The sequence below is a fragment of the Salarias fasciatus genome, chromosome 1 (genome assembly GCF_902148845.1).
Source record: "Salarias fasciatus chromosome 1, fSalaFa1.1, whole genome shotgun sequence".
Taxonomy (NCBI): Eukaryota; Metazoa; Chordata; class Actinopteri; order Blenniiformes; family Blenniidae; genus Salarias; species Salarias fasciatus.
The window spans coordinates 30,045,435-30,069,181 of NC_043745.1; the positions used below are offsets into that span (position 1 = coordinate 30,045,435).

The 23,747-nt window shown below is 46.1% G+C and overlaps 2 protein-coding genes across 5 annotated transcripts in view; one reads left to right on the forward strand and one right to left on the reverse strand.

Annotated features, from left to right (window-relative positions):
- Window positions 1-988: 988 nt before the first annotated feature.
- Window positions 989-6,251, forward strand: gldn (gliomedin). Its single transcript, XM_030093229.1, has 10 exons — window positions 989-1,754; window positions 1,959-2,010; window positions 2,093-2,119; window positions 2,229-2,327; window positions 3,837-3,929; window positions 4,010-4,126; window positions 4,213-4,296; window positions 4,374-4,499; window positions 4,639-4,789; window positions 4,871-6,251. Exons 1-10 carry the CDS (start codon window positions 1,242-1,244, stop codon window positions 5,334-5,336), a joined length of 1,728 nt encoding a protein of 575 aa, XP_029949089.1. The 5' UTR covers window positions 989-1,241; the 3' UTR covers window positions 5,337-6,251.
- Window positions 6,081-23,747, reverse strand: part of dmxl2 (Dmx-like 2) — a 37,467-nt gene continuing 19,800 nt past the window's right edge. Inside the window, exons 26-54 of one of the 4 annotated variants that reach the window (XM_030093198.1) lie at window positions 23,117-23,227; window positions 22,818-22,987; window positions 22,423-22,520; window positions 22,155-22,320; window positions 21,494-21,758; window positions 21,171-21,373; window positions 20,637-21,023; window positions 20,010-20,192; window positions 19,611-19,907; window positions 19,340-19,531; window positions 19,165-19,241; window positions 18,174-18,304; window positions 17,477-17,722; window positions 15,198-15,385; window positions 14,936-15,069; window positions 14,751-14,836; window positions 14,206-14,407; window positions 13,773-13,890; window positions 12,440-12,505; window positions 11,566-11,652; window positions 11,301-11,422; window positions 11,057-11,195; window positions 9,726-9,786; window positions 9,018-9,145; window positions 8,850-8,927; window positions 8,652-8,743; window positions 8,508-8,560; window positions 8,182-8,399; window positions 6,081-8,025 (exon numbers count right to left, since the gene is read on the reverse strand). In XM_030093198.1, coding sequence (XP_029949058.1) covers window positions 7,816-8,025; window positions 8,182-8,399; window positions 8,508-8,560; window positions 8,652-8,743; window positions 8,850-8,927; window positions 9,018-9,145; window positions 9,726-9,786; window positions 11,057-11,195; window positions 11,301-11,422; window positions 11,566-11,652; window positions 12,440-12,505; window positions 13,773-13,890; window positions 14,206-14,407; window positions 14,751-14,836; window positions 14,936-15,069; window positions 15,198-15,385; window positions 17,477-17,722; window positions 18,174-18,304; window positions 19,165-19,241; window positions 19,340-19,531; window positions 19,611-19,907; window positions 20,010-20,192; window positions 20,637-21,023; window positions 21,171-21,373; window positions 21,494-21,758; window positions 22,155-22,320; window positions 22,423-22,520; window positions 22,818-22,987; window positions 23,117-23,227 — 4,508 coding nt within the window. In that variant the 3' untranslated portion in view covers window positions 6,081-7,815. Of the gene's footprint in view, window positions 8,026-8,181; window positions 8,400-8,507; window positions 8,561-8,651; window positions 8,744-8,849; window positions 8,928-9,017; window positions 9,146-9,725; window positions 9,787-11,056; window positions 11,196-11,300; window positions 11,423-11,565; window positions 11,653-12,439; window positions 12,506-13,772; window positions 13,891-14,205; window positions 14,408-14,750; window positions 14,837-14,935; window positions 15,070-15,197; window positions 15,386-16,761; window positions 17,139-17,476; window positions 17,723-18,173; window positions 18,305-19,164; window positions 19,242-19,335; window positions 19,532-19,610; window positions 19,908-20,009; window positions 20,193-20,636; window positions 21,024-21,170; window positions 21,374-21,493; window positions 21,759-22,154; window positions 22,321-22,422; window positions 22,521-22,817; window positions 22,988-23,116; window positions 23,228-23,747 lie in introns of those variants that run through there. The other 3 variants (XM_030093207.1, XM_030093217.1, XM_030093224.1) reach the window with 3 other exon arrangements.

Genomic DNA, 23,747 nt, shown 5'->3' on the forward strand with positions numbered 1-23,747 from the left:
CACCAGACATCCTCCAGAGAAGAGGGCGCAGGTAAAGAGAGGCCACAAAGGAAAGACCTCCATCTTCTTCAGGCTGCACACAAACACACACACACACATCTGCTGGAGCAATTCAAGCCGTCCGACAACTGGCCAACGGTGACCTACTGCCTCAGGCTGGACTCCGCACTACAGACGGAGCTCGGGATCGGAGTGTAGCCAGACTGAGTGTGCTACAGCGCGATGCTGAAAGAGCATCTAGGTCACCTTCATGAATGGAGCTCTGGTCCACATCACCAGGAAAATCCAGTCACCGCGCTGATTAAAGCTCACTGCACGAGAGATTACCCCTCCTCACACGTCCAAAGAGGTGAAAACAAGCATCTTTCAGACTGATCGCGGCTAAAAATGCCCACAGGACTTTTTTTTTTTTTTTCTCTCCTGCTGAACTGTCATTTTTCTGGTGAAATGTCACTTTAGTGACACAAATCAAAGCGGTGGAAAAAGGTCATCGCTGCAGTGGGTGAAGGGAAGCGGTGGCGAGGAGGAGAGCCGGAGGAAGATTTGAGGGGTCGGACAAAAGAGCAATGAACCAACTCTGAAATGTGTTGATGCTGATATATTCGGATATGTATCGTTTCAATACCAGCAGCTGCAAAAATGATGATGATAATAATAATAATAATAATAATAATAGTAATAATAATAATGATAATAATAATAATACTGGTGCCATCATATTACGTGTGTGTGTGTGTGTGTGTGTGTGTGTGTGTGTGTGTGTGTGTGTGTGTGTGTGTGTGTGTGTGTGATGTCAGTCTGCCCACGGCGCTGCAGTAGAATGGCCTGTGATGAATATAAATCAGGTGACTGAACAGGCGGGGGTTTCTTCCCAGACAAGCCCAGAAGATTGTGTAATGCCCACTCCTACATCACTGCTTTCTATGAGTGCTTGCACACACACACACACACACACACACACACACACACACACACACACACACACACACACACACACACATCTACCCATAACCCCTTCTCCACTTGGCGAACCACACAACAAACCAGTGTATTTCCCAGTCTGCCTTCGGCTCGACCGGCCGTGAGGAACAAGGCTTTGAAGCCGACTCGACTCTTCCGATACTCTGGACGTTTCATTTCTGGACATGATCTCCTCGCTGGGATTATAGTGAGACTTCTATTGGTTTGATTTTTGCTCTTGGACTTCCTTCTCCTGGTCTCTGCTGCTGTTCTCCCTGTGGATGCTGAGGTCGGCGGGGGATCCTCAGAAGCGAGGCGGTGAAGTGGTGACGATGTGGATCCCGACGCCGAGCATGACCCCGTCCCAGCGGGCCGTGCTGTACGGGACGTGCGTCCTTGCTCTGGTGAACTCCGTGGCCCTCCTGGTGCTGCTGGTCCAGCAGAACGGGCAGCACGGCAGGCTGGACCGGGCGGAGGCCCGGCTGACCGGGGTGGAGCAGAGCTCGGTGGTGGAGTTCCTCCAGGAGGTGCCCAGGGGAGCGGCGGGGCTCCGGGCCAGCGCCGCGCAGCATCAGCTGTTCTCCAGGAACAAGAGGAGCCGAGAGCCGGACCAGGAGCTCCAGCAGGGCGAGGTGACGGAGAGCTCCCAGCAGGAGGCCAGCCAGGAGGTGGGGGAGGAGACGGAGAAGAAGACCAGGCTGGAGGTGAAGCACAAGCCCCGACACGGCCAGCGGCACGTCAAGACGGCGCTGCAGGACGACATGATGATGATGATGACCTACTCCATGGTGCCGGTGAGCCTTCATCACACTGCTGCTGCTGCAGGCCAGCAAGACGTCTGTCTGCAGCTCAGACAGATTTGATGTGGACGGCGTGGAAACATTTGAATGCATGAATTTTTGTTTTACTCAAAGTAACTGGAAGTATATTTTTATTTTTATTTCATTTAAAGCTTCTCTATTTGTTTATTTCTTCTTTGTTTTTATTGTTTTTTTCAGATCAAATTGTTGATTGACATTTGTAACAGCACCAAGGGAGTCTGTATAGCTGGTATGTTTTTACTCTGGAAACCAAACCTAAATGCAAACAAAATGTTTTGTTTTTCTAACGTCACCAAATGTTTCTTCTGTAGGACCTCCGGGACCTCCTGGACCACCGGGTATGTAAATCCATCACTCCTAATCCAGAATGTCTCGTGTGCCTAAATATGTGATGAATGTCTTTTTTCCATTGAAGTTACGGTGAAGATATTTTTGTCGTACTTTAAGGTCTGCCCGGCGCCGACGGTTCGCCCGGCCACAATGGCACTGATGGCATCCCGGGACTGAATGGAGAGCCTGGGGCTGATGGGAAAAGAGGGAAGAGAGGTAAATGTGGGGGTCTGCTCTGTTTCCTCTCAGAATCCATCTTTTCAGACGAGGCCCGGGGCGCCGCTGGCCATTTGAGCGGAGCTCTGCCAGCGTATTAGAACAGTCAGAGGGTTGAGTGTAACCTGGAGGGAAACACACCAGAATACTGAAGCACATGCAGCCACTCACACCCCCACCCACCACACACAGACACACGTATCCCAGTGACATGACATTTACCGCTCAGCTTCCGAAACGGCTTCCTTTCTCTCACATTCTCAGCTGATCTTATTCATGGTTGTGGTTTTGGGCTTCGGCTGAATGAACTGGAAAAAGTCGGATTTCTTCCCACTCCTCGACGGCATGAGTCACGCTGGAACGTCAATGGGAAGGATTCATGAAAGCTGAGATTGCTAATTTGCTCTTTTGATTATTCTTTGTGCCTGCCTTTGGCAAGGCACAAAGATTACTATCCTAGGCAGAGCTCGTCCGGGTTTAATTTTATTATTCTTCTGACGCGAAAACTTTGCCAGAAAATTTGTCCCGCACCATTTGGAGCAGCCCCACAAAACTCACATCAAAACGCATGTAAATTCCGGGAATGGTGTGTTATGACTTTTGTCGCCGTTCCGGTGAAAAATTGCCGAGAAAATTGCCAAAAAACGGCATTTTTGTCCCATTCATTTCCCATAGACTTTTTCTGAAAATCACACAAAAATTCATCCCCGAACAACTCCACGGTGAGTCGCCATACTTTTACGTAGAGACGTTATTTATATATCAAAATGTAGGCATTTTTGTCCTCTACACAGGTGTGACACCCTCATTTCAATATCTTTTACCAAATTTAAATGGTGAGCCTTAAAGTACAGAGTGTGCATCAGCCATTTTTGTGAGTTTATAATGGGTGTGTATGGGAGAAGCGAGAGTGCGCATATTTAATTTAGAGTGCGGGAGGCTCTGGTTTCAAACCCCAGAAAACTTCTCTCTCTCATCCGTACGGCCACATTTCTGGCTCAATCTGCACAAATTACCCCTCAAACAGTAGGGAATTTTGTTGTGACACATACAATCCAGTCCTGGTCTCTGTAGCTCAAACGGTTCTCTCTCCAGCTGCATTTGTTTGAGGAGAGTGCAGGATTTTCTCCCATCCGCTCCAATGCATTTTGGAGACGCCTGAATCCAAAACTTCACTCATGTTCACACACTCGGTGTGGCTGAATGGAAGATCCTACAGACATGACATTTTCAGGAGAAATACATGAAAGGCTTGTGACTCACACTGTGAAATTTTTTTTTTTTCAATTTCGCCTCCACCATATTTTTTCAACCCTGCGCACTGCATGAAAAAGTGCTGATTCACTGTCATTGCTGGAGACTGCAGCTCGTTTCCATGGCAACTACAGGAGGAGTATGGAGGACTTACCCAAACACACACACACACACACACATATTCGGCAGCAGCTGGCAGGCACAAAGCCAAAATTTCCGCGGGAATTTTCTAGTTTTTCACGGCGTCCTTCACAGGTGAGAGAGGAGAGCCGGGGGAAAAGGGAGAGCCCGGAGAGCCGGGTCCACCTGGAGAGGAGAGCGGACCAGTAAATGACGTTGTAGTAGAGGGTAGGTGTAGTTTCAGCTGTCTGAACTGTGTTGAAGGTGAAATAAAGCAAGAACAGAATGAGTATTGATGCTCTATACAGGCCCTCCTGGCCCACCAGGACCTCCTGGACCCATGGGCCCTCCTGGACCTCCAGGACCTCAAGGGCCTCCCAGAACAAGGCACCACAGAGCCCATCTGCAAGCAGCTCATACTATGGGTGCGAAGAGTCTTTTTTTTAATCATTTGCAACGTCACTATAAAGTGTCTTCAGTCTGACTCCATGTGTCTCCATGTCTCTGACAGGTTTGCTCCACGCCGTTCCAAACGACGGAACCTCGCCTGCAAAAGAGGCGGCGAAGCTCCTCGAGAAGGCCTCCAAGAAGAACGGTGCGACTCCAGAAGAACGAACCAACAGCCGTCTCTGTGTCCACGTCACTCAATCAGCTGATCCGTTTTCCCCCCAGAGTGTCTGATCAAGTCTCTGATCAACCCGAGGAACGTGACCAAGATGGAGAGCACGTTCGGCACCTGGATGAGAGACACGGCTCGGCTGGACGACGAGCGGATATGGGTGGCAGAGCACTTCTCCGGTAGGTGTAGGTTTTGGTTATTCTCACTTCCTTCCATTTTTTTTCTGTACTTTGCCTCTACTGAGGATCATTGGACGGTTGGCCAGAAGTCTGTTCTTGCGTCACTGATCACTCGGTGCCTCGCGCTCGCTGTTCCCAGGTCGAGTGGTGAAGGAGTATAAAAGCATCGCCTCTTTCCAGAGCAACAGCAGCGACGTCGTGGACGTCATAAAATTCTACCAAGGCTGCGGGCACATTGTCCACGACGGTTGCTTTTATTACCACATCGCAGGTTCTTCCAGCATCGCCAGGTGAGCGTCGGCCAACTTCTCTCTCCGTTTCTGGTCAGATTACTTTTCCCGTCTAACCTTTCCAGTTTGGTTTGTTGTCAGGTTCGATTTCCACACCAAGAAGCTGAGCACTCTGCCCATAGACAACGCCTTGCACCACAACCTGGCCTACCTGCTCCACAACTCCAAGACTTACTTCAAGCTGGCGGCGGACGAGAACGGCCTGTGGCTGATCTTCGCCTCCAGCGTGGACGAGAGCATCATGGTGGCCCGGCTGGACCAGAAGACCTTCTCCGTCACCTCCTACCTGAACACCAGCTACCCTCGCACCAAGGCCGGCAACGCCTTCGTCGCCTGCGGCGTCCTGTACGTCACCGACACCAAGGACACCAGAGTCACCTTCGCTTTCGACCTGCTGAAGGGGAAGCCGGTCAATATGACCTTTGACCTGAGGTCGCCCGGCGGAGTGCTGGCGATGCTCTCCTACAGCCCGAAGGACCGGCACCTGTACGTGTGGGATCAGGGCTACGTCCGGCTCTACGTGGTTCACTTCATCTCCGACGAGTGAGGAAACGACGCCACCGATCAGCAAGAAGACTTTATACCCCAATCAGCCACAACATTATGACCACCTTCTGTTTTATTTTATTTTAATGGGATCTGTTAGTGAGAAGGTGTATCAGGCAGAGACCGACTGAAGAAAAAGTAACAAACAGAAGGATTAGAGGGGTCTCAAGTCAATGATACATGTGGGAAATGAAGGCGATTCAAATAAATGCAAGTCAAACTGCTGCCAGTTTCTACTAAAAGAGCATCGTTTCATTTTTCTCTGGCTGTCATGTTATGGCTGAGAGGTGTTTATCAATAGAAAACTATCCGCTGACCACCAGCTTTCACGTCACCTCTGGAGACTATATTTATGATTTTTAAAAAAAAGAGTACGTGTCGTCTATTTTTTCGTGTTAAATCGTTTTAATTAGTTGTAGTAATTTAACAGAATCAAGTCAGTTCTCGGTTGGAGATCATTTTATTGTCAAAGAATAAACACTGCTGTATTTATATCGTCTGTGATGAACGTAAAAGCTTTTTGATTTGCTAACACCGCTAACATTTTTTTATCATCCCATTTCAGACAAATTGAATCTAGAATTCGACTTTTGTGGCCGCTGTGTGTTAAAGTGTGTTTGCATGACAACTCTTAATGATTTTTTTTATACAGATGTAAATGTTTTTCCTCCCTTTTTTGTACAAAGTCCAACCACAGTAAAGAGAAACCTCATCAATAAATAAAAACAGTGTCAAATCAGCCTGATGAAATAAAAAGAATTTATTCACTTTACAAAGGTAAAACTGACCATGACCTGTTCTCTCACACACCTTCAGGCTCAAGTGCCCTTGTAAGCGTCGACCCCGTGATATTGGCTTCTTTTTGCATTATTACATGCACACGCACATACACACCAGACACCAGCGGGACCATCGGTAAAACACTTAAAGATACATACAGTACACATAGTGGGCAGAAAGAGGGAGAGAAACACAAATCTCTTTAATAAATACCATACATACACTTAACAAAAGTTACAACTAATCCAACTGGTATGATACAAACCAAAAAATAAAGAAATGCTTTCATGTTTGTACAAGCTGTTGTAGTAGTTCATATATATATATATTTATATTTATATAATTTATATATTAAAACTATTTCAAACATTTTACTACTAGGCCAAATAAAGCCAGACATTCATTTGTATATAACAGTTTCTTCTTCGATAACGCATTTATTCGAAATAAACTTTTAGTGTCTCCAGAATTTGAGTGCAAATATCTATTCCTTATGGATAAAACGGTAAAAACAACTAGCGAGGAAACACACACTTACATACAGTAGACTGTGTTGCACATCTCCCAGTCAGGTACAGTAAAACGCCTTACATTCCTAAAATAAAAGGCAATAAGTTAAATATCTTTAAAAAGGAATGGTCAACCAAACGCAAAACATAAATAATTTAAATAAAATCAACTTAATTAGAAAAAGGAAAAAAAAAAAAAAAAAAAAATCAATTTCCTTGTGCAAAAACCAGAAGTGAACCTTTGTGTTTCTGCTCTGGGGCGAGTGGGCGGTAAGCTTCGGACCAGACAGATGGAAACATTGAAATCACAGTCACAGGATTAAAACACATCATCTTCCAAACAGGAATGTTCTAGCAGTGCCGCACAAACAGGCATTTGAGGGCAGGTGGGCGGGCAGGCGTACAGATGGCGGACACAGCAGAGTGAGGTGGGGGGAGGTGGGGGGGGGGGGGGGGGCACACTCCAGGACCAGACCGGGCCCGGTCCAACCCGAAACCCCGAGCGAGCGATGGGCAGCCAGTGAGAGAGAGAGAGAGGGGTGGGGGATTTGCACCATCAACTCTTCCATGAGGAAAAGCAAGGGCGAGGGGGGGAGGGGGGGCAAAACCATTGAAACAAAATGCAGATTCCAACAACTCGATTCACACTGGAAACCACTGACTTAATAACAAACCACAGTGCTGGTTACAGTAGATGCTAAGAGATTTTCAGCTGTGGGCACAAAATGACGACAGTTACACACTTTTTAAAATTTTTGCTTGAGCACTTTTACAGAGCACTATCAATAGACCTGTGATTGCACCGCGTAACGAGAACAGGACATGCATAGCTTCCCTATGGACACACTCTAAGAGTAGAGATTCTTTAATAAAATTACAATAAATCTAGCTTTTAAAATCAAGTATGGTACCTTTTGCTTGTAACTTTGTTTTCAGCCTTTGGGGGATAAAAAGAAGATGTTTGCAGCTCCGTTTTTGTCATCGCGGACATGATTTACGTCGACAGTAAACCCCCCCCGAAAAACAACACTGCACACTCTGCCAGAAGCAGCGGCGGTCCTCTGAGCAGCTCTTCCCCGTCAACGATGCTATTAATGCCTACAGAGTGTTACAGAAGCCTGTGGATTTTTTTTTTTTTCCCCTCCCTGTCTGTCTCTTTTCTCTTTGGACCTGCGGGAGCGACAGGAGGCGTTACAGGATGTCCGCCAGGCTGCTGGGGATGTTGTAGCGGTCGGGGAGGACCCTCATCTTCAGGGTGCCGTCGGCCCCGCAGGTGAAGATCCGGTTCCCGGGCCGCGTCTCCACCTGCATGACGCCGGCGCCGATGTTGCGGAAGATGGACTGCTTGGCGTGCTCGGTGCTGAAGGAGTGCATGAGCCCGTGGCCGGCGAGCTTCCACACCTGGAGGAGAAAACGGGTCTGAGCTCATTTCTTTGATTCGGGGCCTAGAAGTTTGGATTTTAAGGGAGGGCCTTCTGGAGACCTCCAGCGAAGCCTGAATTCCCACTTTAATATGTTTTGGGCGAGTTATAGGTGCAGCGATGGAGCGTGTGTCACCTTCATGTTGCCCTCCGCAGAGCCGGTGACAAAGAAGTCCTCGAAGGCATCCAGAGCGAGGGCCTTGATGGCTGAGTCATGCGCCTGGAAAGTGTGAAGCAGCTGCCGCTGGCGGATGTCGAACACACACACGAAGCCCTTCCTGCCTCCTGTGATCAGCAGCTGCTGTTTGGGAGCGTACTGCAGCACGGTGGCCCCGTTCTCATGGCAGGGGAACGCTAACAGGGGGGACCAGGCGGACAAATGTGAGCGTTAAAGACAAAATGACAAACTGATTTAATAAATAACCAGGAAAGTGAGCTTGTTCGTATGTTTGGGCTCCTTACCATGGACCATGGTATTGCTCGGTGAAATCAGAGTGTCCCACAGACAAACGTTTCTGTTCATGGTAAAAAGGCAAAAACCAAAATGAATTAGTCACAAAACACAGAGCCGTTTGTTCTGTGAATTTTCAGATTGCAGCAGCTGACCTGTTATCATTGGACTGTCCGGCCGTGGCGATGAGGCTGGAGGACGTGATGAAGGCAAAATCGCCGCAGGTCTTAGTGTGGCACTGCCAACTCTGCCAACAGCAACAACAGGAGGCAAGGAGACGGTTTAAACCACTGCTGCTCCACACTTCTTGAGTGTGTGAAGGTGGAAAACGAAGCAGCGGGAGCAGATCTCACCAGGTAGGGTTTGGGGTTGGAGGACGTCTGGTTGACCTGCCAGAGGCTGAGGAAGCCCTCTCCGTCTGCGACGCCGCACTGCAGGGACAGCCAGAGCGATCAGAGGAGTCGCAGACAGACAAAACAGTTATTTTGTGTGTGTGTGTGTGTGTGTGTGTGTGTGTGTACCTTGTTGCCCTGGGAGTTGAAATAGAGCCGGGTGACTCTGGCGTTGCCCGCTTGTCTGAAGCAGATGAGCTGCTGAGGTCGGTTCCATTCAAACATTCTCACACTGCCGTCCTGAGCCCCCGTCATGTCTGACACACACACACACACACGCACACACGCACACACAGAAGTAAAAAAATCAACACATACAAGAGGACTGACGCTGGTTGAGGCTCTTCCAGCACAGCTTGCTGAATCAAGCAGCCAGGTGGTTAAGAACCAGTGAAGTGAGGAGGTGGTGTCACTTTATTAAGATCTGAGCAGTCTGTGGAAACAGCATCCAGGATTGATTCCCGCCGTTGGGGCTTTGTGTCTCTGTTACATAATGTGACCATGAGACGCTTCATCAAGTATTTTGAGAGAAACGGCGGTGGGAAAAAAACAGTACGGGTCAATACGGGACGCCGCTTCATCCTCTTCCTGATCGTGTTCTGAATGACGACAGTGTTTCTGCAGCGTTTCAGTTCAAAAAGAAACTGGAAGTGAGATGACGTGCACGTCACGAACCCTCAGTCTATGAGTGAAGCTCAGAATGCAAAGCATTGTGGGAGACTGAATCTGCTGAAATTGGTGTGATAATAAACTTGCACAAAACTCCGATTACAGAATTAAAAATTCAATTAAATGGACAAAAAGTGGGCATGTGAGGAGAAACTGTTTTCCACTTACAATACTGATAGATGGGATGAGACGTCATTCTCTTCACATTATTCAGATTTCTCTTCATGATCTGCAAAACATGGAATAAATACATCATGTTTAAAACATCTTTTTTTTTTCTAAAAATGCCCTTGTTTGAGTTATCATCAGCCGTTAGATAAAATAGAAATAATCCAAATGGCTACACACACGTCTGCCTTGAGGATGTGCTCCTTAACAAATGCTCGTTATTGCTGCTGAAACACACTTTAAACACATTTACATAGTAATTCTGTAATAAATATGCAATAAAGATTTTTTGCATGTCAATAAAAGGCCTTCCATAATGCAGTTTTATTGATAATGTTTCATGAAAAGCTCAGGCAGATTTTTTTAAATTTAGAAAACATTATAGCTCCTAATGTAAACCTGATCTGTGTCATTACTGTTTAAGTTGGTGTTACAATAACCAAGTTCAAGTAATGAAGCCATGTTATATCAAAAAAAGTTCAACTTTCATTATTACTTTTATGCTAAAATGCATTTAAGAATCTTTTATTTTGTTTGCTTGAGTAAAGTGAAGAACGTGAGTCCTATAAGGCCCTGACTCTTTGACCAGAGTCTGCCAGACCACAACTAATCACTACAGATGTAAATCTCCTGACAGCTTCAGAAAGCTGCAGTTCATATTTACAGGTAATTATAACAGCAGCAAATGACAGTAACACTCAGTTCCCTCCGTCAGATCAGATCGTGTTGACACAAGACTAAACAATATCATGTTTGGAGAAGAGAGATCTTCGGTGTTGTGATACGCCGCACATCAGAAGATGAGGAATCCGCTCACGGCCTGCTCAGTAATCCTCTGAACCTCTGTCCCGTCGTTCTTCGTGTATCGCACTGAAGATTTATCAACACGGCTGGAACATGGAGAACCCTGGCTGCGCGGAGGCGTGACGCAGATCTGTACCTTGGGTAGCCGGCTGTGAGAGCTGCCGCTATCTGTGTTTATGTGCAATCATCTCTGCCATGCAAGCATGTATCAGCACCGACAGACTCAGCAGGGCAGCTGTTTAGTCGACAACCCTTTGGTTGGCTTGAAGTTGATAAGAAGCACAAACTAACTTTGACTTTAAATGTAAAGGCAATACAGACAGCGGGGGGATAATGTTTTTAATTCAATGTGTTCATATTTAGTGGTAAATGCACACATTTATGAATACACCGACTGTAAAACACTGTCATAGCGTTAATAGTCTGATGAGTTCAGAGTTAAAAGCTCAGAAGAAGCGTTTGGTTTCCCCCTGTTGGTCGTAAGTGAGAAGTGCATGCAGTGCTGCTGTGTTCGATGGAGCTCGTACCACACTGGCTCCCATGCTGGTCTGACCGCTGCCAAGCCACGGCATGGACGCAGAGACCGGCATCTGCGGCGGCGCGAAAGGGACGGAGCTGGCCTGGGCGATGTTTGTGTTGGAGGAGCGGTGGTCGATGTCGTCGGAGCTGCCGAACAAAACATCAGAAGTAGAACACTTTGGATAAATGAAATATGAAGAGGATTTCTGAGGCAAAAGCAAAACAAAAGCGGTGATCTGTCAGGAGCGGGACCTGCGGGACTCTTTATCGAAGTCGTCTCCGATCCAGGTGTAGGGCTGCACGGCCACCAGAGTGGACACGTCCACCTCCTGGACGTCATGAGTGGACGCCAGCACGATCTCGTTGGAGTTAGCCTGAGAAAAGAAGGAAGTACGAAAAACGTGGACAAGATTGATCACATCAAGGGTGAACTTCACGGCAGCTTCATCAAATTCATGAGACAAATGTTTATGAGTAAGCGTTTGGTATTTTCACAACAACAAAGCAGACAGCTGACCTTATTGATGGCAAAAGCCATGATTATATCAGACTCCTTGTGAATGATTTTTGCTTTTCCTCCCGGATATCCCAGATCAGCCTCCACCTGAAACATATAACACATAAAGGTGAAGCAATATTAAAGCCACAATCTGATTCCACTGGGGGCAGATATGCTAGAATGTATTTAGAAGCCTTTTCTTTATAAAAAAACAACATATGCTGAGGTTAGTTTTCTTAGAAACATATAATCTGAAAATAAATACTTTGAAACAGGTGCTTTCAGCAATCAGACGACTCCAAAAATTAATCCAATTTCATGTAAAATGGTGAAAAACCACATCTGAAAGGGGAGCGAAGTAAATCACTGAAGAATGAGAGCTTCATTAGTTAATCTGATCTGTTGATTGGTGTTCCTGTGGAAACGACGCCCCGGACAATAAGCAAGCCTCGCGCAGCTCTGACGGTGAACATGCAGGTTAGTACTTCTAATTAGTGTCTTTGGCCGCTTGGGTCCAGCAGATTGAGTCCAGCTGAAGATGGGAGCGGAGTGAGAGAGACGCAGGCAGACGTGTTATTGGTCGGGTTCAGGTGTGAGGTGAAGTGAGTGGAAGCCACAAGTGTCCCAGTGAGGGGAGAAGACCAGACGTTCAATTTAAGCCTTAGAGAAGACAGTTTATGCCAGAAAAGTTGCCAGAGAAGTCACTGTGAGGCCAAGCTGGAGAGGAGACTTCCAGCACGTCACCCAGTTTGGTGGAAAAACCCAAACCCTGTGCGACGGGTGCATAACAGCTTTTTTAAAATGATGAATGCACCTGCTCCTTCAAACTTGGCTTTGAAGTGAACCTCCTACACAGAAGAAGAGCCGGGGCCGGAACAATAAATGATACTACCTTATAGAGACTGCTAGCTCCTGCTATGCAGTGTTGGCCTATACGGTCCTTATGGTTCTCTACAGACTACACAACACACAGAGGCAATATAGACAGAGAACACACCAACACGGCACAACACACACACAAAAAAAAAACACATGCACAAACACAGAGAAATAAAACATGGGATGAAAAGTGAATGAGGAGGGCCGACAGGATCTTAATGCAACACAACTGTCAACTCTGTCCACCTCGTCTGTGACGGCGAGGTGCAGGCGAGACGGTGGGAGGACGGGGCATGAACAGCGGATCTGATCATCACGGCTCAACCGGGCCTCGTGTAACGTAACCGTACTTGTTAAAAACCGTAACATCAATGAATTGACTGTCCTCCGAGCTTCTGCTGGTCTGGCAAGAGACAGCAGCAGGCTGTGGCCAGAGCCGTTACATAATAATGAACAGTTCCTCCAGACATCAGAGAAGGCAGTGAACTGCTCTGTACCGGATTCAAGTTCAAGGAGTCAAAACAAAGATAATAAGAGCAACAAAAGTATCAGAAGCAGATATAGATGTTCATTTCTCGGTGTATTGCAATAAAATTTAGTCTTCTGATAGACGGATCTGGTTTCAAATGCGCCACATGCATGTAAATGTACAGCACCAGGCAAACATTTAGACACACCTTCTTATTCAATGTATTTTCTTAACTGTCTTGACTCTTTACAATCGAGATTCTCGCTGAAAGCATCAGAATTATGAATGAACACTTATGGAATTATGTTGTAAGCAACAAGTGTGAAATGACATAAAACAGGTTTTATATTTTAGATTCTTCTATACAGCCACCCTTTGGTTTGATTACTGCTTTGCACACTCTTGGCATTCTCTCTCTGAGCCATGATAAAGGGTGGCTACTGTGAGAAGTCGAAAATAAACAACATTTTGAACGATGTCATACTTTTTTGTTTACTCTATAATCTAATATGTTTATTCATAGTTTTGGGCATTTAGTGAGAATCTACAAATTAAATGGTCAGGCATTAAAATAAATAAATAAATAAATAAGAATAACGGAAGGTGCATCTTTTGGCTGGGAGTTAATGTTAATGAGGCTTCTCTTCCGATTCAAGGTCTTCAAAAAATGACATTAAAAAAGAGGCAAAATGTGACGCAGATCCTCCTCGAAAACGTAGGAGTAACTTAGGATCGGGTCAATATAATAAATGTGTGGAAGGAAGTAAACAAAAAAAGAAAAAGGGAACAGTATTTGATGCATGTATGATCTAAAACTACTATCAAAACAAAGAGATATAATATAGAATGAGATTTAAAAACAAGGTGGTCTGCTGACCTCACTCTGCTTCCTTTTCTTGGTGAAAATGTAACGGATCAAAACCTCCTGAAGAACTTCCTGCTTCACCAGAAAATGCCAAAGTCTTCGTGCTGGAAAGGACTGATGATTCTTTGTCCTGGAAAAAAAAAAGAAGCAGAAATCAATTCATTATATATTTTCAAAAGCACTAAATAAAAGGTGAATCTGTTTTGTGAAGTGAATGTCAGGATAAACACAGAAATAAAAAGTGTGCTTCTATTTCCTGCAGAATTTATAAAAACCAGGACTGAATGAAAATCAAATTAAAACTGCCCTGTGGTGGACAATAATCCCGTTCATGTACCCATAATCCACTGGGATTAGGATGTGATTTTAACTGAAACGTGATTAATATGGACTTAAATGTAGTAATATCGTTAACTCTGTTTCCGTCATGTGATTTAATACGCACTTGAAGGGCGTGTTGTCTGGCTCCAGCATGGCCTTGTGCCGCAGTATGGCGGGCCCTCCTCCAGCGCTGAGGTCAGTGGGGTAGGTGTTGATGTAGTTGGGAGGTGGGCCGTCAAACTTGTTCATTCTCTCCAGCAGAATCTGTTCCCAATTCTCCAAAGTCTTCAGCACGGCGTTGGTGAGCGGCGACGTTACTGGCAGGTCTGTGAAACGAAGCGCAGCCACATATAGAGAAACTGCTGACGCTTTATAAAGGCAACAGCTACTGCTACTACGTTTTATTTGTTTTGTGTGTACGTGTGTGTGTTGTGAGAGACGCCCATTATGTAAATGCTCTACCACTGTAGCACCAAATTCTGGCGCATGTTCATTGCATATTATATTTTACATTCTCACAGTTTTTATTTACATCTTGTTCATTCAAAGTGTGAAATCTGGAACACGCCCCTCTTCTTAGAAACATTATTACTGGACACACATCCACGGTCACACAGCAATCAGACAAGTTTTCGCAGAAGCCACAGGATTGACGACGAGACTTTGTACCTGTGAAGTCAAGTCCAGTAAGAGGAATGAAGTTCTTCACATAGTGATGAGCCAGTTTCACCATGACCAGACGGATCAGGGCCCAGCTGCACGCACCACAAGCAAATACACGCAATGGTCAAAAAAGGTTGAAACACAAGTTTCCAACAGTGAGCATTTTAGAGACAAGACAGCCGGGGCACCACCTGTAGGAGTTGGGGTCAGAGTGCTCCGTCATCTGTGTGTCAGACAGGAAGGCGTCGTCATCGTCTTCATCGTCCTCGGCGCCACTTTCATCCGAGTCGTACAGAGCGTTACTGTCTGATAAAGGCAGGAACGGCTGAGAGGGAGGACGTGACGATGATGGAAGAGGAGGAAAACAAATGTAAAAAAAAACATGTATACTAATGAAGATCGAGAGATAACACGGAACAAAATGTATTCGTCAGTTCATTCAGCGTTAATTACTTTGGCTACGAAGTAGTCCCACATGCTGAGCTCTGGAGGAATGAACTTCTCCCTGTAGGTGGGCCGCTCGGTGGGCACAGGAGGCGGGGCGGCCGGCGTCTCCTTCACAGGCCGTCCGGGAACCAGCATCCTCATGTTGAATCTACGCCTGTGGCGGTCCACGTCCTCGGCTGGCTGAGGGGGGGCAGCTGGGTGGAGCAAAGAAAAGGAAGGATGACATCTTTCAAATGCGCTGAACTACCAGAGGAGAACGTGCAGCGGCCCGCAGTGTGCCGTCATTTCATTTAAACAGCAAGGATGAGCCGAGACTCCAGAAGAGTTAAAGAACGGCATCCACACTCTACTCAGAAACACCACTTCACACCTACAAAGGAGATTAACTACGCAGGAGTATTAATCGTGTTCGAACGTGTGGATCCTGTCTCAGTTATGAGAGTTCGATAAATCCGAAAACACAAGAGGAAAACGGGTCTATTTGGAAAGGAGACACAGAAACGCACAAATAACAAACATACAGGATGGAGAGACACAGCAAGACACACTGGGTTGCGCACAAACCTGCACCATTATCCTGGCTGACTACCTCTGACATTGCACCAGACAAAACAAAACAAGACAAGACACAAACCAGAGTAGACAGTGCAGTTAGACACACAGATACTTCACAGTCCCATACATGACTGAATCAGTCAATATTTGATGTGGCACAAAATAAAACAGAGAACACATCAAACAGAGATGGACAGTGTGTTGAGCAGTCATGTGCTACACATTGTGTGGTATTCACACCGAGGGAGGCAAACATGACAAGACTTTCAACTGTGGCATGTTTTGTTAAGAATGAATGTTAATCACCATGACAGTGAGACACCAATGTGTAACGTTTATGTGCGGCTCTGTTCGCGACATGCATAAAAGTGGGCAGCGGCCCTGAAAAGGGCAGCAATTTCACAGGTGCTTTGTTATTTCAGGACTTCCTCTCCTCTGAAGGAGCTCTTCAAAAGGCTCTCGTCTTTGACAGGAGCCTCCTCAGGCTCTTCACAGACACCGAGTCTAAATGCCAACTCCTATCTCCACCCGTCATAAATACAACGTTTGCGGGGAATTCTTTGGCTTCATGAATACGGATGAAGAGTTTTAACTTTAGTCGCACAGACAGCAGGGCTGTAATCATTTCATTGCAGATCTAAACACTGATGTGGGTTCAGAACTACTGTCGGTCTCTGCTCTAGTAGTTTCTACTACAAACTACTGATGTACACTAACTGAACAATTTCCACTGCGTTTCCACATTTTGTTCTACAAACTCTAAGCTCAACAAAACACGAGCTGTACAGCTGAACTTGTGGAGGGGGTACCTGGTTTAGTCTCAGGTTCAGATTTAGCCTGAGAGGGCAGCTCAGGCTTGGCGTCTGAACCCTCCTTGCTAGGCCCAGCTGCTTCGATGACATGACAGGATGAACATAGAGGACGTTACAATGGGTTACATGCAATGCAGTGCACACACACACTCACACACATACACACACACACACCCTTACACGCACACACACAGACACACGATTTGTAACACTCAACACAAATGACAAAATGTCTTCATAGCACTGGTGGGCTTAGTTGTTTGTAATGGGCATTCAGTAGTAGTTGCAAGAAGAGAGATTGGTAAAATCAAGCACCTGCAACAATGCAAACCTGCACAATTACCATGCACTGCAATCCTGCAAACCAGCACTGCAATCCACCAGCCCAGTTACTCACAGCTGGCTTTAGTTGCAGGTGCCACAGTGCCCGACCCCTCTCCCCTTGAAACAGGAGGAGGGGGCCGTTTAGGGCGCTGGGTTTCAGTGGGGATAGGAGAGGGGTTTGGGGTGAGGTGGCTCTGCTCAGGTCTTCCTGTCTCCTGAGACTCCTCTGGCCTGGCTGCCTCAAAATCAGCTGGCACTGGGACACAGGGCAGAGGGCACACTCACACAAGACACTGCACACCGGGAGCAGTAGCATCTCAGGAGCATCAACAGAAAAGTGGCAGGTGAACATCGGGGTCATTATAAGGAGACCTAGAGGGATGGCGACGCTGCTTTGGATGCATGTGAGCAGAGATAAGTTATAAGAGTTCAAATAAAGTCTACAGAAGAAGGAAAAAGGTAACGGCTACAAAAGAGGAACAAAAGGATGAGAGCAGAAGATGATTACAAAGGGGGGGGGGGGGGGACTAAAGACAACAGCGACATGGTGACATTAAATATTTCTCATAAATCGGAGCAGAACAACAACATTACCTGGTGGGAGCTCGGGCCTCTTTGGCTTAATAATGACTTTGGCTCCTCCTCCAAAGACAGCGGCCCACATGCGGTTGTTGAGGGGATGGGCCGCCAGCCGGAAGAGCTCGTTGCTGCTGTGAATGCCCAGGCCATGAATGAGCAGTGACAGATAAACAGCAACGACCGCTTCGCACAGCAGCACGTTGAGTTTGGGCTGGTCCTCCTCCCTCGCAGACGTCAGGAGAGAGATGAGGGATGATACACCTGCAGAGAGACGGCACACAGCAGCGCCACGTGACACTTGGATAATAGATTAGAGATACAAAAGGCAGACAAAAATAACTTCCACGGTTCATGAAAAAACACAATTTCTACAAAAAAAAGGATCTATTTATGAAACATTTGCATGATGGCGTGATCCGTCTTTGCCTTTCCATTTCCTTCCCAGAGGCCAGGGAGGTCCTTTTATAGAACACCATCTGCCTCTCCGCATAAACACAGACTGCTCTGCTCTTCCTCTCCCTCTATTCAGATTCTCTCTCCATCTCAATCATGTCTTTGATGCTCGCACATATGCCATTTCCCCATTGCTTGCATCCTGGGAGGATGCTGGAATAAGACCCGACTTGCCTTCAGTCTCATTAAACTGGGTTTGACAGCATCATCGCAGCAGAAATGCCAGCAGAGAGCGAGCTGGGCGTAGCTTGTGTGTTACCTGGCCACTGCGCAGGGGCAGAGTTGGGAGTAACATGTTCTTCGATGCTCTCTGTGCGAAGTCGTTTCCTCTCGCTGAGCAACAGGCCCTGGTAAACCATCCCCGTGAACTGGTTGGCCTCCGTCTGGCTGCTGCAAAGCCACAGCAGACAGAAAAAGGACTGAGATACAAATACAAAAAGCCTCTACAGTAGATGAAACATTTTTCCAACATCAACATGTCTTCTGTAATTTTATTTTTCATAGGAAGGAAGAACAAGACCACCAGTTACATGAGGTGATTAACAACAAGGAGCCCTTCTACAACTAAATGTATTGGATTTATTTTTGATTTCAGGGCTTAATATTCTGAAAAATATGCAATAATATAGTGTTTCTGCTACTTTTTCAAGATAACTTCAATTCTCTAATGGCTGGTGACGATTCAATCTTACTGTGTGTTTTTGAGGATCATAAGAAGCTTTCCTGGCTGCGACTGCAAGTTTGTACTAAGGAAGTCTTTGAGGCCACTGTAACGTTCTCCCCTCACACACCAATCATCACAGCTGCCATGTCAGGCGCTTGCAGGTCAAACGGTCACACATTGGGCAGCGCAAAATTTAAATTAGGATTTGTCCAGATACCATGAATGCTCTCTGAGTTGTTGCTGAGAGAAGAAGACATGATAATTCCAGTCAGCAGGGACAGGACCGGTGTAAAAACAGTTAACTGCACTGCAGAATAATGTTTTTTTTTCCCAGGGAAATCGGTCTAAAACGGTGTCGAAATATAATTGAGGCGTAAAATTCAGCTCCCTTCATTAACAACAGCTCTGAGGTCCCAAAACAAGAAGATGCTGATGTGGTCTGCCTGTCAGCTTTCACACATTCAATACAAAAAGAGGGAGAGTGCCTTGAGCACTAAACCACATTCCCAAAACACAAAAACAGCACGATCTGGGTGTAATTGTTTTGTCCCATCAAAAACAGACACTTCACTGAGATGGAAGTTACCTGTAGCTATGGCTGTCACACAGCGCTTGATAAACACAAGCAGACAGCGATGCTGCCAGTGTGTGCAGAGTATGAACCTGAGAGAAAAAGACAGATCATAATGAGCAATTTGTGGGTGGAACGCAGGAACGTTCAGAAAGTTAGATCCTTTTTTTTTTTTTTTTCAACTTCTCACCCGATCGTCCATCCGATCAGGATGTGGAGGAATTTCCATGAGTGTGATTGTGTGGAGGATGTCGTGGATGTGGTTGCCGAGGTGGAGAACAGGATTTGCTATGACTGTCTTGGTGGGAGCGATACAAGCTGAGAGCAGAGGCAGAGTCGTAGGCAGAGGCAAAGGAGACTGCAGCTGCTTGACTGTTGTTTCCTGCAGAGCAAAACACACCGTGTTTAGGTTTTGGAATTACTTCTGATTCCTTAGCTGTATTCCAGCGTTGAGTGTGTACCTGCTGACTCTCCTGAAGAAGGAACAGAAGCTCCATGCGGACCGAGGTGACCCCCCCACCCTTGGCTCCGTGAAGACTGCAGTAGGAGAGGAAGACCCTCAGCAGGGCCTGGTTCTTCCTCAGCCACGCTTTGCGTCTTTCGGAGTGCTGCTGTTTGGCCTGAAGACGTCTTCGCTCCATCTGGTGGCGCTCATAAGCTCCAGCCTCTATATGCTCCAGTGCCTCATCCGATATGTCCACTGAAGCTGAACGGTCTCCCCAGCGCTCCACCTCCGAGTCTTCCTCCTTCCCTTCCACCTATGTGGTCAAAGACATGCAGCATTTTACATGTTTGTGTGCGCAGTGTGCATACACTGAACACAATTTGCACGTTCTATATTAAATACTACCGCAGCGCACCTTGTAGTTGCAGATCTTATGCATGGCTGCTATTTCCTTCTCAAGCCAATTATAGAGCTGAAAGCGGAGTTTCCCTCCATCCACCTCGAAGCCCGTGGCCAGAGTACGCAGCTCTGTCATCAGGATTTTCAGACAGGCACGGAACTTCAGCTGCTCCGCGATCACATCCACCTCTGACTCACCCTGGAACATGAAACAGCGAGTTAGAGAGAGAGAAGTGCACTCTCTGGACTTGCCTTACAGAAGCGTTGCTGTCGAGTCTTTACATATTCAAGACCAGCCTAATTCATAATTTAAGTTCATTGGAAGTCTCAAACGGCCTCACTGCAGATGTCCGGAGGAAATTCTGGTGAAGACATTTTGATTTACACTGAGTATTTTAGATTTTCAGCGTTATTTCTTTTAGGAATAATCCAACTGTAGTTTTATAGTATACACTTTTTACCTAAGATATTCAACACCCTGTGTCAATTTCATTACAGGATCTTTGGAAAGGAGAACAAGAGTGAATAGGGGAACATTTTTCTATCAGGGTTGTCTTACAATCAGAGAAGTGTATTTTTGTAGTAGAACAGATTAACCTAGATCACAGGAACAACAGTCGATTAGAATAAATGCAGTTGGTACCTGAGAGTCCTCTCTCTGCAGTTTGGGGCTGCTGTTCTCTTTGCTTGCTTGGGTGTCCGTCTCGGGTTTCTTCATGGTCAGGCCGTCGTCGTCCTCGTCTTCATCCTCCTCCTTGTCTTCCCCCCAGTCCAGCTTCAGTTCGTCTTGCTCGACCTGGATTGCAGGTTGGCTCCAGTCCATCCCACCGGCGCTGTCATTCCCTCCCCATGCAAACGAAGGCGGCGCTGGCGAGCCCCAGTCCAGACCGCCCTGGGTGCCGTTTTCCAAGGGCTGGCTTGTGTTTAGGTTGGTCTTAGAGGAGGCTTCGCTGAGAGGTGAAGAGCCTGATTTCTTACTGACTTTAGGAATCTTGGAGAGCACTTCCAGTGCCAAAACTGGGCAACCCACCTACAGAGGAAATAAGTATGATTACACCTGCCGTCTCAATATGGCAAGTTTGGTTTTGTAATCAACATTTAATTGGGAGAACAAATAAATGAATGATTCAGTGGAAAACTGCATCACTGCAAGCAGCCAGAATGCTGATTGGTTCACCTTAAAGTGTGCGTTGGCAGTGGTAAAGAAGAGCTTGCGCTCTATCAGGTTGATCTCATCTGCGCTGCTCTTCTCAGCAGTGAGGCTCACAGCGGTGGCTGTACCCTCTGGACTTGCAAAGTGGCGGCGAATGATCAGAGGATGTGTCCTCAAGTAGTTATAGAAACTGAAGACGACGGGGTTGCAGGATTTCACCATTGCATCTAAAAACAAAACAGTGAAGACGAGAGAGACTGAGGAAAAGGCCTTAGGGAGCAGCATGCAGCACAGCAAACGACTTTCAGTTTGTCTGGCTGTGAAGGAGACGTCTGCAGCCAACTGACCAGGGTTCTCATCATCCTCTTTGGGGATTCGCTCCAATAGCGTGTCCAGGGCTCGCGTGTAATCCTTCATGATCCAGTAAGCTATGCTGCGGAGGAAAGGGTCAGGGTGTAGTCTGGAGCAGTGGTAACCGCTCCCGTCTCGGTTGCAGCCCAGGACTTTCTCGTAAAGGAGGCCTTGGCAGGTGGAGGAGTTTTCAAAGTCAGCTTCATACAGCCTCGCAACTATCATGGCTAACTGGAGATCCTCCATTTTCTCCATTAACACCTGCAGACAATAAAAGACAATGACGTATTAATTGAATGTAAATGAACAGAATCATGCACAATTGTGAGGAATCTTCAGCACTCAATTTCACTGCAGTCTATACAAGCAGCTGAAATATGCAAAAGCCCAGAATTCTATTTCCCTTTTATTTGATATCTTTCTGTTTTGACTATGCAGCGTGCAAAACTCAGGCCAAGGAAAGCAACGCAGGATTGCAACGCATCTTATCAGTGTAATTTAGGCTTTGCTGCATTAGCAATGTGCTGATAAAACTCCTATACAGAATCTACTGTAAGTCAAATTAAAATGCAATATATATGCAGACTCAACAGTAAGCAGCCATGGTTGTGCATCTTGATGTAAAAAGAGTGCGTTTTTGTCTGGATTTATTCACACCTCGATGGCATCTTTAAGAGAGCCGGCCAACAAAAAGAAGGCAGCGGACTGCTCAAAGCGCTGTTTTCCCAGGAGAGAAAATGCATTTTTCAGAGCTGCTTTTCGCCAGCGGTCTTCACTGAAGTTGTTCTTGAAGAACTGAGTCATCTTCTCGTCATGCTGTGATCTGGATGAAGAGAATCACACAGTCCACGTCAGTTTAATTGGAAAATTCTTTGAAAAACTTGATAATTCCAACTAAAGTGAGAACTTGGAGGCGACAGTCTACCTGAAGAGTCCCCAAAGAACGGCTTTCTTCTTCATGGCCAAGTAGAACAGAGCGGCATCTAAAGGGTCGTTGTGCCTCTGGAACGCAGCTTTACCCAACTGAGTGAAAACACATAGTAAAAACATGGCATGAGTAAGTTTGGTTCAAGTGAGTTCAAAACCTTTTAAAGTAGAGACAGCCCATGGAAACGTAAGTCAGAATTCATTTAATTGTTGGTAATTCCTGGGTACTTGTAATGAATTACATTCCTTTATCATTAATAACTGATTAGATCAATCCAAACATACCGTGTCCTAACCGATAAAAACTGTCTGCCAGTCATCAAATGCTGAAGTTTTATGTAATAATATTCAAAATAATGTGCTCTTCTTATCGGTGTCAATTTTTCCGGATACCTTCTCCACCATTTTCCGCAGAGTGTTTATGTTGCGTATCCACCAGCCCACTCCCACGGCTCTGAGCTCGGACCACTGCGGGTCGCCTCTCTGCATGGCTGGGATCATGTTCAGCAGCTCCTCTTCTGCCTCCGAGTGGAACGCCCAGGCAAAGTGACACGTTGAAAGGCCTGCAGCAGACACGGTGCAGAGGGAGGAGAAAGACGTCCCAAAATAAGAAATCAATCTTCTTTGAAGAAGAAAACGGAAAGAGAGAGAGGAAAAAATAAATAAAAATCTAGGTCTTTTTTTAGTTTTACCCTGGTGGAGCAGCTGCATGCGATACAGCGGGGGAAGCGAGGTGAGCAGGCAGGTATGAAGACGCATGGCGAGCAGGTATCTCAGGCCACACTCATCGAGGGCCTCGCCACCTTTACAAAAACAAGAATATTGAGAACATCACTCTTCATTTTGTTTTTTTCTTGCATAAAATACTTTAATGGCTTCACTTTGTAAGCTTCAGTATCTTGAGCTCATGTCAGAGGATTCATCGCTTGTCCCTGAACGTTCTTACCCTCACTGTGCTTACATAGTCCTGGAACAGACTGATCTCCTATAACTCATAAGAGACTAAATAAATAGAATGGAAAAATGGAAAAAAAGAACAACAATATTAAAAAAAATAATAGAAGAGCAGCATATACACTGCTATTTACGCTTATACTGGTGAGCAAGAACCAATTATAAAAAAGGTTGCTGGTGTGTTACCACATCTCACCCCGTCCATATGTCAAAGTGTCCTTGGGCAAGACATTGACCCCTAAGTTGCTCCCAACTGTGTTCGAGCACGCTGCATGACAGCTGTCACCATCAGTGTGTGACTGAATGTGAATGACAGCATAATTTTATTCAATAATTTACCATTAATTTGTGTTGCGAAAGAATGGATGA

Bases quoted from the DNA above. Each gene is read 5' to 3' on its own strand.
- gldn (XM_030093229.1), top strand. From the start codon at position 1,242: ATGCTGAGGTCGGCGGGGGATCCTCAGAAGCGAGGCGGTGAAGTGGTG. The intron at 2,328-3,836 runs GTAAATGTGGGG...CGTCCTTCACAG, and splicing joins TGGGAAAAGAGGGAAGAGAG to GTGAGAGAGGAGAGCCGGGG. The intron at 4,790-4,870 runs GTGAGCGTCGGC...GTTTGTTGTCAG, and splicing joins GGTTCTTCCAGCATCGCCAG to GTTCGATTTCCACACCAAGA.